Here is an 18892-nt window from a genome sequence, read left to right on the forward strand (position 1 = left end):
GATTATGTTCCTCTCTCTTCCCCCCACCACCTGTCTCTATCTCTCTCTCCCTTTCTGCCCTCCTTTCTCCCTTCCAGTCTCTAAAGATCAATGGAAAAAATATCCTTGGATGAGGATTAGAAAAAAAAGGGGGACACAAATCACAGCTGATTTATAGCTTCCAACCCAGGTATCCTGCCTCCCAGTTCCATCATACAGTAAAACCTGTATGAATGGACAGGAATATGAACCTATGTACCTCCAGATCAAAAATGAGTTCAAAAGACCTTTGATAATTTATTTCTCATGCAAGTCACTGAGAAAGCCATGTTCTCAGCAATAAGAAGCACATTCAGGTTTATCGAAGGAGAGAATTTCTATAGGAAAAAGAAAAGTTAGGATAAGGCAGGATTAAGATCTTATCTAAAATCTTAGTGACATTATCCTGTAAGATCAAACAACTCTATTCTAAATTTATAGCATGTAATCTTCAGGAATCAATTTGGTTTCCCAAGATGACTTTCACGTTAAGAAGGAATTCAGATTGACCCACTAAAATGATTATTCTTGTTTATTTAGTAGCTATAATCCCACTGAGTTCCACTAATACATTGCCATTCAGGTCTATCAGAGATTGATTTATAAGTGAGGTCAACAGAAACTGGCCTCTTCAGGTCTGATGACTGTTTTTGTTGTTATTAATCCTCATCCAAGGAAATGTTTCCACTTATTTTTAGAAAGAGTGGAAGGGAGGGGGAGTCAGAGAAAGAGAACCATTGGTTGCCCCAGTGGCCCAAACCATGGCTGAGTTAAGCCTGCAACCAAGGTACATGCCCCAACCAGAATCGAACCCAGGACCCTTCAGTCCTCAGGCCACCGCTCTATCTACGGAGCCAAATTGGTCAGGGCAGGTCTGATGACTCTTAAATGAACTAATAAAGTAAGCTCCTAAACTTGTTCAACAGAAAGAGAAACTTTGGACCCTTGATAACCTCACTAAAGTACACCCACAGGATAAGGCCCAGGCCAAGAATACGGAGCAGTCTTTGCTCTTCCCCTCGACACTCACATTTTTGGGCCATAGGACATGGGGTGCAAACATAAGGGCAAGGTTATAGGCAGACATCTTATTCTTGTCTTGTTTCTTCGCTGTCTGGTACAGGAGATCGAGCAATAACTTCAGCAAGTTACGATTGGGTGGAGGGAGAATGAGGAAGAGCAACTGAAGAGCTTCAATTTGCCGCTCCTTGTCTGGTCTATCAGTCTTGTTTCCTTTATCATCAAACTGCATCAAATCTTGAGGACAAAAGAGATGATTGCAAGTAGGAAGGAAATACAAGCGGGGGGGGGGGGGGGGGGGGGGGAATGTTCCTACTATTATCCTCCCCTCAACTCTAATCAAAGAAAGAAGAAAAAAAGAATTAGGCATAACCAGAGATTATAGCAAAATATAATAAAATAATGTCAATACAACTGAATAATAAAAAACAAAAACCCAATCAAAAATGGTCAAAAGGCCTGAATAAATATTTCTCCAGAGAAGATATATAAATGGCTAATAAACATTTGTGCACTCTGTATCATTAGCTATCAGGGAAATGTAAATCAAAACCATAATGAGATACTACTTCATACTCACTAGTATGGCTATAATAAAAAGGACTGGCAATAACAAGTGTTAAGAAGAATGCTGAGCCGAAGCCGGTTTGGCTCAGTGGTAGAGCGTCGGTCTGCGGACTGAAAGGTCCCGAGTTCGATTCCAGTCAAGGGCATGTACATTGGTTGCAGGCACATCCCTGGTGGAGGGTGTACAGGAGGCAGCTGGTCAATGTTTCTCTCTCATCGACATTTCTAGCTCTCTATCTCTCTCCCTTCCTCTCTGTAAAAAATCAATAAAAATATATTATATAAAAAAAAAAAAGAAGAAGAAGAATGCTGAGAAAGGGCCCTTCTTACACTGCTGGTGAGAATGTAAAATGGTACGACCACTTTGGAAAATAGTTAGGTAGCTCTTTCAAATAGTTAAACATAGAGTTACCATATGGCCCAGTGATTCCACTCCTAGGTATACACCCAAGAGAAATAAAAATAAATCCACGTATACCTTTAATAATTCTACACCCTTCGTTTTTCCTCACTCATATTGCTAAAAGAAATATGAGGATGAAATATGCTCTGATAAGCAACTAACTTTTCTCTATCACATCAGTGTTTCTCTCTCTTCCTCTTTCTCTAAAAATCAATTAAAAATATATTCTCAGGTGAAGATTTTTTAAAAATTAGAAGCAAGAGAAAAATGCTCAAGAGCATTAAATTATAGCAGCATTACAGCTGTGCAACTGAAAAATGAATTCCCTACCACTCAGGCATAAAGGAGAATGAAAAAACTATTTATGAGCTGAAAATGGGACATCCTCCAAGATGTAGTAAGTAAAAAAAACAGTCATGAATATAATACCCTACCATTACATAAAAAAAAGAAAAAAGGAATATATCTAAGTATTTGTAAGTATATACAACATCTCTGGAAGGATATATTAGCAATCATAGCACTGGTTGCCTCTGCAAAGAGAAACCAGGTGCTGGGGAACAGGGGTGGAATAGAGTCTTTTCACTGTACACTCTTTTGAACAATTTGAATATGAACAATGTGAAAGTTAACTAGTATTTAGGCAGCAAATAAAATTATTTTTAAAAAACAAATTTACTTGGGATGGTGAACACATAATATAATATACACCTGGAACCTATATAATTTTATTAACCAATGTGGCCCCATAAATTCAATAAAGGGTAACTTTTATTTTAAATCCTAGGGAAAAATAAAAAATAAAAACTTCCAAGAGTGGAGATGATCCCAATTGAGGCATAATAATACTTAGCTAAAGCCTCAAACCAAGGCAAATGTGCCAAACCTATAACCATCTCAGGAATGTAAATTAATCAAATGAAAAGCATGTGCTTATTTATTTATTTATAAAGGTTTTGTTTGTTTTTTTCTAAATATGTTTCTATTGATTTCAGAAAGAGGAAGGGAGAGGGAGAGAGAGAAAAAACATCAATGTGAAAGGGAAACATTACCAGCTGCCTCCCAAACCCCCCTCCCAGGGATTGAACTCATAGCCCAGGCGTGTGCCATGACCAGAACCAAACCTCCAACCCTTCGGTGCATGAGAAGGCACCCAAGCAACTGAGCCACACCAGCCAGGGCAAGCATACATTTATTAAGCAACTGAAATATTCAAAGCACTATGCTAGGATCTCTGAGGAATAAAAATAAAATTAAACCCAGATTTTATGTTCCAAGAAACTAATTTATAAAAATGAAAAATAAATACTTAATTAAGTTAAACTTAGCTGGCCAAAACTTATGAGTGCCCAGAAGTCCAAAAATACCATGAAGTTTTAACCAATATTAACAAAAGTGGGGGCTTTATTGTTTTGTTTTTCCCTCCCTTCCTGTCTTTCTTTCTTCTTTTCTTTTCTTTTTTTCCAAAAGTATTGCTGTGGGTTACAAACAATAGGAAATTCCAAAGGACTTTACTAAATTGAAAGAAATACACTTACATCTCCTCCCCTCTTATACTCACCAGCAATTTTGAGGTGTGCATGGAAATGCTTATGGGTCAGCAGGGGCTCAGGTAACTCTCCTAGAAACGCCTTCAGCAAGGTAGCCACGTCATTTGAGTGAAACTCCCCTGATTCCAAATCAATATCAGTTCCATTATTGAGAGCATCCCTTAAAATCTGCTGCCGGACACTATTCCCTGGTATTCTAAACAAGCCTTCCACTCGTAAGTCTGTTTAGCATGAGAGAAAACAGAGGACATTCAAAAAGGAGACAGAAGAGAAAGTGGGATTAAAATAAGTCATCTAAAAGGCTACTTTACAAAGAAGGTTTTTGTTTTTTCCCCAGAGTAATATAGAGCCCACTAGCCCCTGTGGAGACAAATCTGAGCATCCCAGAGGGCCTGGAGACCTCCTGGACTAGGAGTTGGTCCACTCAGGAGTCATTCAACGTCTTGAGACACGTCTGAAGACTGAATTTAATCTAAACCACATGTGTCAAACACAAGGCCCGCGGGCCAAATCCAGCCCGCCAGGCCTTGCAATGTGGCCCGCACCGCGCTGTCATCACTGCACTCCGCTGTCAGCTTATGACATTGTCAGTTTATAACTGTTCAGTAAACCATTCGGCCCACGATTTAGGCTGGATTTTAGATTTTGGCCCCTTCTCTGATTGAGTTCGACACCCCTAATCTAAACAATAGAAATGAGCTCCAAAAACAAGTTGGAAGAAAAGCCAAATCTCCCTGGAGGCCGCTTTCCTTTGCCATCTGAGAGTTTGTTTGAAGGGGCAAGTGCATCTGGGGAGGTTTATTGCCCCCATAAACCGTTTCCCAGCACAGAGCGAATCTACAGTCTCTGTGTTGCCTCTGGAATTGGAACTCTAACCTGTCAGATCACCTTTCAGTCTAAGACTCCTGGAACCTTCACATTCATCCCAACTAAACTATGCTGCCCTCCCAACTAGGTTCTAAACTAATCTCAAGCTATTAAAAAAAAAAAGAGGGGACATATAGTTTTGATTTGGTTGGAAGAAGCCTGAGAGTTCAAGTTTCCAGCTTGAGTACATACTTATCTTCACTCTAGAGGCCCCGTGCACAGATTTGTGCATGGGTGGGTCCCTCGGTGTGGCCTCTGGGGATGCAGGTCATGCAGGTCAGCTGAGCAATGCTCCCACCCTGGGAGCGCACTGACCACCAGGGGGCAGCTCCTGCATTGGTGGTCAGTGCACACCATAGTGACCCGTCAACTGGTGGGTCAACTGGTCGTAATGGTCGCTTAAGCTTTTATATAAAGAGATAACTCCCTAATTGAGGAGACAGGGCCAGGCAGGCAACAGTAAATGAATGAACAGGAACCATAGTGAAAGGAGGGCACATACTTGTGCTGTAGCTGACTGTGTCAAAGTGGCAACAGGGCCCAAGGATCCTAGACCTTCCTATCATCCCAGGAAATTGCAAACCTAGACTTTCCCCATTTTAACACACTGATAACTATTTTATTTTTAATTTAATCCTTTGCCAACTAAAAACAAAATGTGAATGTAGATGACTCAAGCCCGTAGGCTGCCTAACCTCTGCTCTAGCTCCCAGCACAGTGTTTGCATTGAATTTATCAAAGGGTCATAAAATGCCACACACTTCACATACACTCAGCTGTGCCAAGCACTCAGAGAAATGACATAACCAGCATGACTACTAAAAAAGAAAATGGGAATTAAGTAAAGAATGTATTTTAATTATATAATCATAAAGATATAAGTACCGTTGGTGATAAGTCATTCTCCCTTGAGTAAATGTTATGATTCTCTAGGGACAATGTATTTTTCCAGAAAAAACTCTCTCTGAGTCAAGGGGAAGATGTGATTGACATGAGCTAATTTATATACATCTTTGAAAACAAAAAACAAATCAATATATGAAGTGAAATTTAAAACAGAATATATTTAGAAACACGTCACCTGAAATTATCACTGATTAGTGTCTTTATAGATGGTTAGTTGGCACCTGCTAACTCAAGGGTGTCAGCTCTCAATAGAAAACAGACAATTCTTCATTAACAAAGAACAACAAAATTTTAAGTAGTCTTACTTTTGTGTAGATATTCAATTAGCTGGTATATCTGAGCAATGCCTTCTTCTGTCAGTGGAGATCCAAATACTACTCCTTTTTCTAAAAAAAAAAAAAGAAAGAAAAGAAATAATTACACAGGACTATATTTTCCATAAATAGTATAAAAATCAGCATACTGAAAACCACTCAAGCATCCGATGTCACAGTTCAGCAAAGACTTTCACAAGGTCAATAAACAAAAATCTTAAGAGCTGGCCCTTGCTGGTTTGACTCAGTGGATAGAGCATCCGCCTGTGGACTGAAGGGTCCCAGGGTCGATTCTGGCCCAAGGGCAAATGCCTGGGTTGCGGGCTCACTCAATCCCCAGTAGGGTGTGTGCAGAAGGCAGCCAATCAATGATTCTCTCTCATTGATGTTTCTATCTCTGTCTCTCTCCCTTCCTCTCTGAAATCAATAAAAATATATTTAAAAGGAAAAAAATATTTTAAGAGCTGGAAGTGCACCTGAAAATGCACCAGGAAATGTAATCAAAACAACTCTCAATCAACTCTGCAAGTTTAACATTCAATTGTAGGTTGCTTGAAGACAAAGTAACAATACCTAAAATGTTGATATTTAATTTGAAAAAAACAAACAAATCATAGAATTTAGAGCCATAATTGACAAAGCATGACAGATTATCCACTAGAGTAGATACAGGGTCAGATTATAATGTTTAAACTTTTTGCTAACTTAATTATTTCTTTATATTTAATAAAATAAGACATGCCCTGGCTGGTTTTGCTCAGTGGCTAGAGCGTCGGCCTTCAGACTGAAGGGTCCCGGGGGGGAGGGGGGGGGGGGGGCAGGAGGCAGCTGATCGATGTTTCTATCATTGATTTTTTTTTAAGCAGCACTGTAATTTATTTTCTGGGAAGGCTGTTTTGGGGTGAGTCATAGATATTTTTATTTGCCTTTTTAAAGCATTCCATTGAAGCATTCAATAAACCTACAATCTAATGTTAAACTTGCAGTTGATTGAGAGTTATTTTGATTGCATTTCCTTGTGCATTTTCAGGCGCACTTAGAACTGTTAAAACATCTGAGAACTAACAACTGCAATAAAAAATGCTCAAACTGTCTTTACTGTACTCTCTAGCTATAAACTTTGTCTTATTTTAAACATTATTTTAGTACAGTATTAATAGGAAACGAAAATCAAGGTGTCCCTGATAAATACCTAAACTAATTATGTCACCTCTCAGGGACTGACATATATTTGACTTTAATTTATCTAGACTTTTAAAGTAATTTTTGTTGCTTTACTTCTTATGAAAATGAAAAAAAAAAATTGCTTTATGGTATTAGCGACTCCTCAATGAACATACAGATGCCAAGAATGAAGCCCAAAAAGCACCCTTCCCAAACACCTCTCCTACCCTTCCGCTTGGTAGACATTAGAGACCGGAAGAATCCTGTCGCTGGGCCAGCCCCACCAGGCAACTTCAGTTCCACTTCTCCCATCAGCTGAGCCAGTTCAGTCCCAGGTAAATCAATGAGCCTTGTGATATTGCTGACCACCAGCTCAGTGAACACCTCAGGTTTCTCATGACGGAGTTTTTCGACAAAAAAGTCAGGATTGAAGATAATGGGCTGGCCTCGAAGGGAAGAGTCATTGCAGATAACAAAATTGCAGATGGCATCACTGAAAAAAATGAATCAGAAGAATCTTGGGGAGGGCCTAGATCATCTTCATGTGTTTCTCATGCCCTCTCAACCACAGTTATTCACTCTTTCTGTGGGTTAATCTACACATTGGCTTTTTGAAAAACCTATCCTTACTCTGGTCACTGTACAGAAGACAATTTGAACTTGTTGCTGTTTAATCTTACCCACCTAGATACTTAGGAATTTAGTTTTAGGAAAAGACATGTGGCTCAGTGGTTGAGAGTCAACCCATGAACCAGGAGTTCATGGTCCGATTCCCGGTCAGGGCACATGAATAAGGGGTGTGCAGGAAGCAGCCAGATCAATGATTCTCTCTCATCATTGATGTTTCTATATCTCCCTCTCCCTTCCTCTCTCTTTAATCAATAAAAATATATTTAACCCTTTGCACTCCGAACCATTCTGGACATTGGCTACCAGCTACTCGACGCTAACGGCGGAAATGTGCGTTGAATTAACTCAATTCCCGTAATCACTAATAAACTGCAATGTCCCCTGAAAGGGGACATCCGAGTGATATGCTAGAATTCCGATGTCCCCTGAGAGGGGACAGCGGAGTGCAAAGGGTTAAAATAGCAATAATTTAAAAAAGAAAGAAAAGAGACCAGAGAGCCTCTATTACGTGACCTGAATTTGCCTCTTAATTTCAGGCATATACCATAGGAAGATACAGATCCTTACAGCCTCCCAAATCTAATAACATATTAGGATTGCTAGTCACATAGACCACATTTCCTTATTAAAACAGTTAAGCCCTGAATGATTACTGTTAAATACTTGTAAAGCATCAGACCTGCAGCTGTTCCCTTAACAGAGCAATGGGTAATCATCAAGTTAAGTCCCTCTTGGGAACACAGCCACTACTAGAAGGTGTTTACGATGCAGTGATCAATTGCTGCCAGCCACCATATTCAGGTTAATCATGCTTACTGTCACTGGAACCAGGTAATTCTATTGAAGACTTAAAACTAAATCTAAATATTGTCATAAACAATTTGAAGACAATTACCCATAGGGTTCTTTGTTTCCTGGGTCCCTACACAGGTAGGTATCTCCTGGGTCCCTACCCAGGTAACTCTCTCTAATTGAGCCAAACACTCTTGAATTGTTTCTCATAACCAAAAAGGCTTCTCTAGAATGTAAGGCACAGGTACATAAAAATATGTTTTAAATCAATAAAAAATATATATTAAATATATAGATAGATATAGATATAGATATAGATATAGATATAGATATAGATATAGATATAGATATAGATATAGATATAGATATATTAATTCAGCCTTGTCTGGTCCAGAAATAGGTTTTATTTGAAAACCTTTCAATTCTGGATGCCTATGACTCATGATCTAAATACAGCCTTTCCTCAGACAGATTCTTCTAAGGCACTGGAAAAAGTCTACAGTATTTTGCTTCTAATTTCACTCTTCTATCACTGAGTAATACTCAGCAAGTCCTGGTCAGTGTGGCTAAATTGGTTGGAGTGCCATCCCATACACCAAAAGGTGGTGGGTTTGATTCCCAGTCAGGACCCATACCAAGGCTGCAGGTTTGATACCTGGTCAGGGCCCATGCAGGAGGCAACCAAGCCTCACCTCTCTCTCTCTCTCTCTCTCTCTCTCTCTCTCTCTCTCTCTCTCTCTCTCTCTATCTCTCTCTTACCTCTCTCCCTCTCCCTTCTCTCTAGAATCATTTTTCTTTTTGAACGTTCTTTTGGCTCCTGATCTTAGCTGGTTTTCTACATTACTTTGGTTATATTCCTGGCAAAGCTCCTTTGACTCAGAAATAATTCCTTCCCTATTCTGTGTTTCCTAAAACCTAATTGCTGTACATTTTACTTTTAATATACTACATATAAGAACAGTATTATTCCATCTCTTATAGCAGAGCCATCACCAGTTGTTTGTACCCATTACAAATTATTTCTAACTAGAGGCCCAATGCACAAATGTGTGCAAGCGTAGGCCTTCCTTCCCCTGGCTGCCAGCACCGGCTTCTCTCCGGCACCCAGGACCTTCCCTCCGGCACCCAGGACCTTCCCTCGGCACCCAGGACCCTTCCCTCCGGCACCCAGGACCTTCCCTCCGGCACCCAGGACCTTCCCTCCGGCACCCAGGACCCTTCCCTCCGGCACCCAGGACCTTCCCTCCGGCACCCAGGACCTTCCCTCCGGCACCCAGGACCCTTCCCTCCGGCACCCAGGACCTTCCCTCCGGCACCCAGGACCCTTCCCTCCGGCACCCAGGACCTTCCCTCCGGCACCCAGGACCTTCCCTCCGGCACCCAGGACCCTTCCCTCCACCCAGGACCCGGGTTTCCCTCGAAGCCCCAGCTTCGTCTGGTCGAATTAGCATATTACCCTTTTATTATTATAGAAGATGACTTGTGCTACTCCTTATTATATAAACAATCATCTGTTATATAACAGATGAGTTCATAGACCACAAGCCAGAAAGGACAAGTAATCACATCTGTCAAGCAAAGTTGAAATGCACCTGACTCATACAAACATTTCCACAATAAAAACAATCACAACACCTAGCACTCTTCCAGGAAAAATGACTCCTCTAAGTAGTAAATGTACCTAATTCCTTTCCACAGAATACATGATGCCACAATATAAAGCTGAGACTATCAAGAAGCATGGCTAAGAATTTAAGAGATTTCTAGGACTAAAGAAAAAATACTAAATTTAAGCAATAACAACGTCCTACTCTGCAGTATTTTATTTTAATACAAACTCTAAGTTTGTTCAAAAAAAAGTAAATTTCTTACATAAGAGCTGAAAGCTTCGGATGAGGCATTGGGAAATCGAAGAGACTGCGGAAAGCTTTCTCCTTGTTTGTGGTGACAAAGGAACCCTCCTGTCCCTGCCTCATTACAGCCTACACACATTCCAGGCGTGCTACGGGACACAGGGCACATTATGGGGTCTGAAAGGCAGTACTTATTAGGACTCTACACACTCATCTGCAAGAAGGAACAGAACAGACATTAAAAACTGGACTAGTTCATTATTTGCCAACATACAGATGAAATTCAACAATAGTCTCCCGTCACACAGAAAGTTGTATTAGGTGAAACAATCACATATGTAAAAGTGTAAGGACAAGTAGTTGTATAATATGGAGGGAAAGGTGACCCCTACCTCACATCATACATACAAAAAAACAAATTCCAGCCAGAATAAAAATCTAAATATAGAAAGCCAAACTTTAAAAATTTTAGAAAACAGAAGAAAAAATTAATGAGGCAGAGGAAATGTTACTTAAACAAGGTAAAAGAGCACAATCCACAAAGAAAAGGTTGATACATTTAAATACATTAAAATTTCTATGAACAAGTGACAGTATAAACAAAGTTCTTAAAGAATGAAGTCACAAGGCCTCTGGAGAGAGGAACTGCATGAAAGAACAGGAGTGGGAGAGAAACTTTCACTGTATGTTCTTTTGTACTTTCTGGATTTTTTATTTATGTGAACATATCCATTCATAATAAATACAATAAACAAATTTAAAACTTTAAAAATAATAAAAGATAACCCATAAACTGGAGAAAAAAACATCTGCATGCTAAAAGGATTAGCATTCAGGATTTATAAGTATGCCTAACATTTCTTTTAAAAATACACTCAACTCAATAGAAAATTAGTCAAAGGATATGACCAAGTAATTCATACTAGTAGAAGAGGGGACCTAAATAATAAACATGAAAAGAATCTCAACTTTATAAGTTATCAGGGTGAAGCAAATTTAAAAATGGCATCTTTCCCCACCCATCATTTTGGCAAAGACTATCAGATTCAGGCAATATCTTCTTATTCCTAGTTTAATAATAGTTATTTCTTTATTCATAATCAAGGGTCATGCTTAATTTTATCAATTGTTATATCTATTGATGATTATATAACTTTTCTCCTTTATTTTAATATGGTAAATAACACTGATTAATTTTCCAATGTTAAACCAATTTTGCATTTCTAGAATAAACCCAAAGCTGTTATGATGTATCATTTTTATATATTGCTGAATTTAGTTTGCTAATTGTTTAGGTTCTTTATATATGTTTACATATGTCCTTTCTTGTATTGCCTTCAATAGATTTTGTATCAAGGTTGTGCTGGCCTTATAAAGTTAGTTGGAAAATGTGTCTTTTTTTTCTATTTTCTGAAAAAGTGTATTGTTGTTATTTCTTCTTTAAATGTTTGATCGAATTGGCTAAAGAAGCCCTCTGGCCTAGTTTGTTTGTTTGTTTTTTGTTTTGTTTTGTTTTTTTGTGAGAAGGTTTTTAATTACATATTCAATTTATTTTGTGTTATAGGACTAGTCAAATTTTCTACTTCTTGTATTAATTTTGATAAGATGTGTATTTCTAGGAATTTATCTATTACACATAAATTTTCAAACTTTTTGGTATAAGCTTGTTTATAACATCCTCTTAGGAACTTTTTAATGTGTCTAGCTTCCATAGTGATGGCCTCCTTTTTGTTCCTGATATTGGTAATTTATGATTTATCTTTCTTAATGTATGGATCTTTAATTAGAGGTTTATCAATTTTATTAGCTTTGTCAAGGTTTTGTTGAATCGCTCTATTACGTTTGTTATTTCATTAATTTCTGCTCATATCTTTTTCACTTTCTTTTTTCTACTTTTCTTTACTGGATTCAGGATAAAAGTGGCACTGCCAATCAGTGGGGAATGGATACCCTTTTCACTAAATGGTGCTGAGACATTTAAACACCTATGGAATGAAAATTGACATCTATCTCACACTATACATATAGATCAATTCCAAGTTAATTGTAGATCTAAAGGTGAACAGCAAAACAATATACCTATTAGAAGGTAATATAGAAGAATATATTCTTTTTAAAATATATATATTTTTTACTGATTTCAGAGAGGAAGGGAGCGGGAGAGAGAGAAACATCAATGATGAAAGAGAATCGATTGGCTGCCTGCTGCATGCCCCTTACTGGGTATCCGAGCTAAAACTTCAGCATGTGCCCTTGACTGGAATCCAACCAGGGACCCTTTGATCCACTGAGCCAAACCAGCTAGGGCTAGAAGAATATATTCTTAAACTCAAGGTGGGTAAATAATTTTTAAATAACACAGAAAAAATATTAACCATAAAGAAAAACATTCATACATTTGACTTCATTAAAATAAGAACTTGTACTCATCAAAAGAACCATTAAGAACGTGAAAAAGCAAGCCACAGAGGATGAGAAAATATGCCTGCAATATACTATATAAACAGAAAAAAAAAGAAAAAAAAAGGTTCATATCCTCATTATACTAAGAATCCCTACTAATCAATTAGAAGAAGAAAAACAATGACCCAACAAAAAAACTGGCATGAAATCTCAACAAAATCTCATAAAAAAGAATATAGCTAAATGGCTAAAATATTCATGGGAAAAAACTACTCAACATCATTAGACATCAGGGAAATGCAAATTAAAAAACAATGACATGCCCTGGCCAGTGTGGCTCAGTTGGTTGGGCATCGTCCTGTGCACTGAAAGGGTGCTGGTTGTTTCCTGGTCAGGACACACACCTGGGTTACAGCCCCCGGGAGGGGGACATGCTGGAGGCAGCAGATTGATACTGAGTTTTCACATTGATGTTTCTCTCTCTCCCTTCCTCTCTCTCTAAAAAGCAATAAATTATTCTTTAAAAATAAATAAACAATATCATACTAATATTTAAAAGATTGGCTAACATTAAAAATATTGACATTAGCAAGGTTTAAAGATAGTAACAGCCCGACAAGTGGCTCAGTATTTGAGAGTCAACTTATGAACCAGGAGTTCACGATTCAATGCCCAATCACAGCATATGCCCAGGTTTGGGCTTGATCCCATGGGGGGAATGCAGGAGGCAGCCAATCAATGATTCTCTCTCCTCATTGGTGTTTCTACTTCTCTCTTCCTCCCTGAAATCAATAAAAATATATCTTAATAAATAAAATAAAGTAACAGTAACTCTTTTACACTGATAGTGAGGCTATAAATTGGTACAACTATTTAGGAAAACTATTTGATCTTATCTACTAAAGTTAAACAACAGTGTATCCTATGTATGGTCCAGCAATTCCATCCCATGTCAAATGCATGCAGACACATGTTCACCAAAAATCACAAACAAGTGGAAACTGGCTTGGCTCAGTGGATAGAGCATCGGCCTGCGGACTGAAAGGTCCCAGGTTCGATTCCGGTCAAGGGCATGTACCTTGGTTGCGGGCACATCCCCAGTAGGGGGTGTGCAAGGAGCAGCTAATTGATGTTTCTAACTCTCTATCCCTCTCCCTTCCTCTCTGTAAAAAATCAATAAAATATACTTTTTAAAAAAAAAGAAGATAAAAAAAAATCACAAACAAGAATGTCCACTGAAACATCAATTTCCAAACAACCAAAATTAGAAGCAAAATGGCCAGCAGAATGGTTTAAAAATTGTGGCATATATAATGGCATATTCTACAGCAATGAAAATGGACAAATTCTAGTTATATGCATCATCATGAATGAATCTCACATACAATGATAAGCAAAAGAGGTCAAACACACATACAGAAACTATTTACTATATAATGCCATTTATATCAAATTTAAAAAAAAACAGACTAAACTATAGTGTTTAGAGATACTTGCTTAAGTGGTAAAATTACGAAGAAAAACAGATTTATTTACCATATATTTTAGGATAATGGTTACCTTTGGGGATTAGTGATTAAGAGGAGGCATGAGGGGAGCTTCTAGGATGCTAGCAATGTTCTTGTGATAAATCACTGAGCTATAGGGGAAAGGGAGGGTTTCATTTGAAGTAAATATGGCAAATGTTAAGATTTAAGCTGAGAAATAGGAAAATAGTATTGATTATATTATTCCATGTATTCATCTTTATAATAAGCATCTTTCATGAAAAATTATTTTAAGAAACCAAGTAGTTTTGACTTAAATTTTGCTATAACTTGATATAAATACCACAAAGTACTAGTAAATACTAAAAGGTTTTTTTATTCTTTTTTTTTACTAAACGTTAACTTCCTCATCATAAAAGTTTTAGCTGGCCAGAAGCAGGAGAATTAGGTTATGTATGCAGGCACACAAAGGTAGCAAATGGCTTCAGTATTTAAGTGCATATTCTAGGCCACTATCCCAAAAGTGATAAAGGTAAGCCCTACCACCCCTCAAAAAAGATAATTTTTATAACTTACTTACAGTCTGCGATGATTAGTTTTACCACTAGATGGAACCCTACACGAAAGGTGATATGCTTAGTGAAAGAACTAGAAACAGAACCCACAGCTAAAAAATCAATTATAGAAAAACCTGCAGATGTATCTTTTGGCTGACTACTACTAAAACTGCATACCCACAAAACTAAAGTTTCCTCCCTAATGAACTGCTTAACTTGATCTGTTCTCCGAGAACCACAACTTTGGCAAATCTATCAAAATCTGAGCTCTATTTGAAGGTGCCTAAGCGTGACTAGCGGCCCTGAGAGAAGTATGCACTCTTACTGCTTTTACAATGTCAGACCATAGCTCTGAAATATGGCTCTAAATGTCACTGTTAGATAGGAATACATTCAGGCTATTATTTTTCTTTCCTTTCCTACATATAAATCTAAACTGGTAATGTGAAAGCTGCACATAAAGAGAAAGAATAAAATAGCCCATGTGCCTAAGTTGGCAAAGTTTTGTTTTTTTTAAGAACAAAGCTCAAAGTTTATAAGTAGTACCATAAGGTTTCATGGAACACTATCCAATTTCTTAAGACAAAAAATTTGAAAATTTATAATCTAAGGCCTGTGCTTATGAGTAGCTGTCCTAGGTTTGATATTATGGACTTATCTTTAATTTAGATTTCAATAGTCTGCAAAAATATATTTGATCATTATATTTTATCTTAACTTGAACAAATTTCAAAGTAATAGAGTAGCCTGGCCAGCTTGGCTCAGTGTTTAAGCATCTATGAACCAAGAGGTCACAGTTCAATTCCTGGTCAGGGCACACACCTGGGTTGCAGGCTTGCTCCCCAGTGAGGGAGGAAAGGGGACAGCAGCGTAGGAAGCAGTTGATCAATGATTCTCTCTCATCGTTGATGTTTCTATCTCTCCCTTCCTCTCTGAAATCAATAAAAATATATTAAAAATGCAAGTATGCATTATCTGCACAAATCAGACACTTTATGGAATACAAGGGCCCACACCATCAACAGAACATCAGAAAGGTTAACATCTAAAGGGCAAACAAGAATCTGTATGGTCACCGAAACCGATTTGGCTCAGTGGTAGAGCGTCGGTCTGCGGACTGAAAGGTCCCAGGTTCGATTCCGGATCTTTCTCTCTCATCGACGTTTCTAGCTCTCTATCTCTCTCCCTTCCTCTCTGTAAAAAATCAATAAAATGTATATTAAAAAAAAAAAAAAGAATCTGCATGGTATTTATCACCACAAAGTAATATTTTATACCTTAGAAACTATGAAGACCATTATTCACTCATTATTAACCACTTACATAAAGCTAACCTAATAAGAACACCCTGCTGACTGGTCATGAAATAACTTGTTTCCATATCCAAATGTGTCCACACCAATTATCTCATGACCAGTCAGCAAGGTGTTAAGTTAAAAATATGAATGAAAATATACATGTATCCTGCCCTCAAAAAGTCTTTTATAATATGAAATTGGTAAACCAGTTTCAGGGTCAGATCAGATTCTGTGAATGATTATGTAACTAATACTATCACTAAAATTCAATTGGCAACATCCTTTAAAGGAATTTAAACTATTTCCGCTAAAGAGCAGTATTTTATCTTCAGGTTTTCATCATAATTCAAGATCTTATACCAGAAAGAGATGATATAATCAAATTTATTGATCCCCTCTATGTTTTCTGCTCTAAAAATGGTCAACCATTTATAGGCAGCTCCAAAAGTGAAAAACTCTTCCTTTTAAATTTGTTTTCCTTATAAAAATTTTAATAACACGTTCAATCACGCTCATGTCAGCCAGGAAAGGAGCTCAGTGCCCATTCATAAACCCAGCTTCCCAAGACTTGGAATCTCCTATTTGGTATAGCAAACACCAAGAGACACCAAACTAAAAAGTTACCTGATTTACACTGACACAGTGTAATTAGAACACCCTACTTCAGGGGTTTCCAACACTTGTGCCACAAGAATTTTCAACATGCAATCCTTGACTATTTGGTCAGGGGCATTGACCTCTTTCCCCTTAGATTGTTAAATTTAAAAAATGGCCGAAACCGGTTTGGCTCAGTGGTAGAGCGTCGGTCTGCGGACTGAAATGTCCCGGGTTCGATTCCGGTCAAGGGCATGTACCTTGGTTATGGGCACATCCCCGGTAGGGGGTGTACAAGGGGCAACTGGTCGATGTTTCTCTCTCATCGACATTTCTAGCTCTCTATCTCTCTCCCTTCCTCTCTGTAAAAAAATCAATAAAATATATTTTTTAAATTTAAAAAATGACAACAGCCAGCCGAAACCAGTTTGGCTCAGTGGACAGAGCAAAAATTAATATAAGACATTGTCTTATTTTCAGGGAAACAGGGCACTTCCATTTACAGATGAAAAAACTGAAGCTGAGAGGTGAATATTGGCCTGAGTATTTTATTCATTTTGGTGCTATTGGAAATGGGATCGTTTTCCTAACTTCCTTTTCAAATAGTCGCTAATGTATAGAAATGCAACTGAATTTTGATTTGCATACCGTGACTTGACTAAATTTAATAGTTCTAACATGTTTTTTCTTGTTAAAGAATTTTTAGGATTTCCTATATGTAACATATCTGCAAAGTGGGACAACTTTACTTATCCCTTTCCAACTTAAAGGTCTTTGTTTTCTTCTTACCTAATTCCCTGGCTAGGACTTCAGTACTATGCTGAACAGAAGTGGCAAGAATGGGCATCCATGCCTTGTCCCTGATCACAGTATCACTTCACATCTGTTAAGATGACTATCATCAAAAAAGAAGGAAAAAGATGAGGATGTGGATAAATTGGAACTTCCGTATACGGCTGGTGGGAATGCACAACGATGCAGGTACTACGGGAAACAGTATGGAGGTTCCTCAACAAATTGAAAAGAGCGCTACTCCGTGATCCAGCAATCCCACTTCTAGGTGTTTACCCACAAGAATTAAAATTGGGATCTTGTTGAAACCGGTTTTGCTCAGTGGATACAGCTTCCACCTACAGATGTTTCTGACTCTTTCCCTCTCTGTAAAAAATCAGTGTTTATAAAAAAATAAAATAAAATAAAAATTGGGATCTGGAGGAGATATTAGCACTCCGATGCTCACTGGGGCACAACTAGCAATAATCAAGATGTGCAAACAACCAAACGTCCAGGGACAGATGAATGGATAAACAAAACGTAGTACGTACATACATAGAATGGAATATTACTCAGCTTTAAAAAAAAAAAAAAAAAAGAAAAGAAAAAGAAAAAGAAAAAAGAAAATTCTACATATGTGACAACATGAATGAGCCAATTCCAGAAAGGACTACTGCATGACACTATTTATATGAGGTATCTAAAATAGCCAAAGTACAGAATTAAATAATAGAATGGTGGTCGCCAGGGGATGGAGAGATTGGGGGAGGGGGAGTTACTAACAGGCATAACGGTTCAGTTCAGCAAAACGAAGACGCTCTTGAGATTTGCTATACAACATGGTACCTACTTCAATCATCCCGTTACTGTGCCCGTGAAAATTGACCAACAAAAACAGACCCAGAGAAAGAGAAGCAGCGATCAGACTCTCAAACCTCAGAGGGAAAGTAGGGGAGGGTGGGAGTAAGGGGAAGGGATCAACCAAAGGACTTGTGTGCATGCATATGGGCCTGGCCAGTGGCCATGGACAACAGGGAGCATATGTGGGGAGGGGTTTGGGATGGGAATGGGGAGATGAGGACAACTATGTGATACCATAATCAATAATTTTAAAAAATTTAATTGCCAAGTGGTTAGTTGTCTTGTCAAGTGTTCTTACCACAATAGGACCGTTTTGTTTTACATTGGCCCATTTCTAACTGACAGATCCTTGCTCTGACTCAACCACGTACACGGACTCTGAGCCCAGAAGGTACTGACAGTTCTCTGCCATCGCGGTGGGACGGCGGGGAATTGGCTCAACAGGTCTGGGTCGGCGTTTCCTCGCCATCGAAACGAGGCTCTGCGGAAAGGGAGGCAGCGCCCACCGGTCGGTCTGCAGTCAACGCCGCGAGCGAGACCCCCACGGGCATCCGCAGGGCCGAGGGGGCGCGACTAACGCCCGGCGCCCGGCGGGACCCGCGCCTCCTCAGCCCCGGCAGGCGCCAGGGTGCGCAACGTCCTGGGAGGAAAGGCACCAAGTCCGGCCCCGCTGGGTCACCACCACCCAAGGAAAGGCCAGCCCACGTCCTCGTTTCCTAGGCAGCTGGACCAAAACCTCGGCTCACCTCCGCCCGGATTCGCGAGCTGGCACCTCCCCTTCATTCAGCGCCTCAGTCGCCATCTTCGTCAGCGAACTTCTTTCACCGCCCCCCA

General features: G+C 38.9%; 1 protein-coding gene across 4 annotated transcripts in view; it reads right to left on the reverse strand.

Annotated features, from left to right (window-relative positions):
• ARHGAP19 (Rho GTPase activating protein 19) overlaps positions 1 to 18892 on the reverse strand; it is a 39781-nt gene extending 20889 nt beyond the window's left edge. Inside the window, exons 1-6 of one of the 4 annotated variants that reach the window (XM_084903524.1) lie at positions 18805 to 18867; positions 10104 to 10298; positions 7037 to 7302; positions 5637 to 5717; positions 3570 to 3779; positions 1049 to 1275 (exon numbers count right to left, since the gene is read on the reverse strand). In XM_084903524.1, coding sequence (XP_084759650.1) covers positions 1049 to 1275; positions 3570 to 3779; positions 5637 to 5717; positions 7037 to 7302; positions 10104 to 10207 — 888 coding nt within the window. In that variant the 5' untranslated portion in view covers positions 10208 to 10298; positions 18805 to 18867. Of the gene's footprint in view, positions 1 to 1048; positions 1276 to 3569; positions 3780 to 5636; positions 5718 to 7036; positions 7303 to 10103; positions 10299 to 18356; positions 18705 to 18804 lie in introns of those variants that run through there. The other 3 variants (XM_084903526.1, XM_084903525.1, XM_084903527.1) reach the window with 3 other exon arrangements.

Source organism: Pipistrellus hanaki, assembly GCF_964339955.1.
Source record: "Pipistrellus hanaki genome assembly, chromosome: 14".
In the NCBI taxonomy this organism is placed as follows: Eukaryota; Metazoa; Chordata; class Mammalia; order Chiroptera; family Vespertilionidae; genus Pipistrellus; species Pipistrellus hanaki.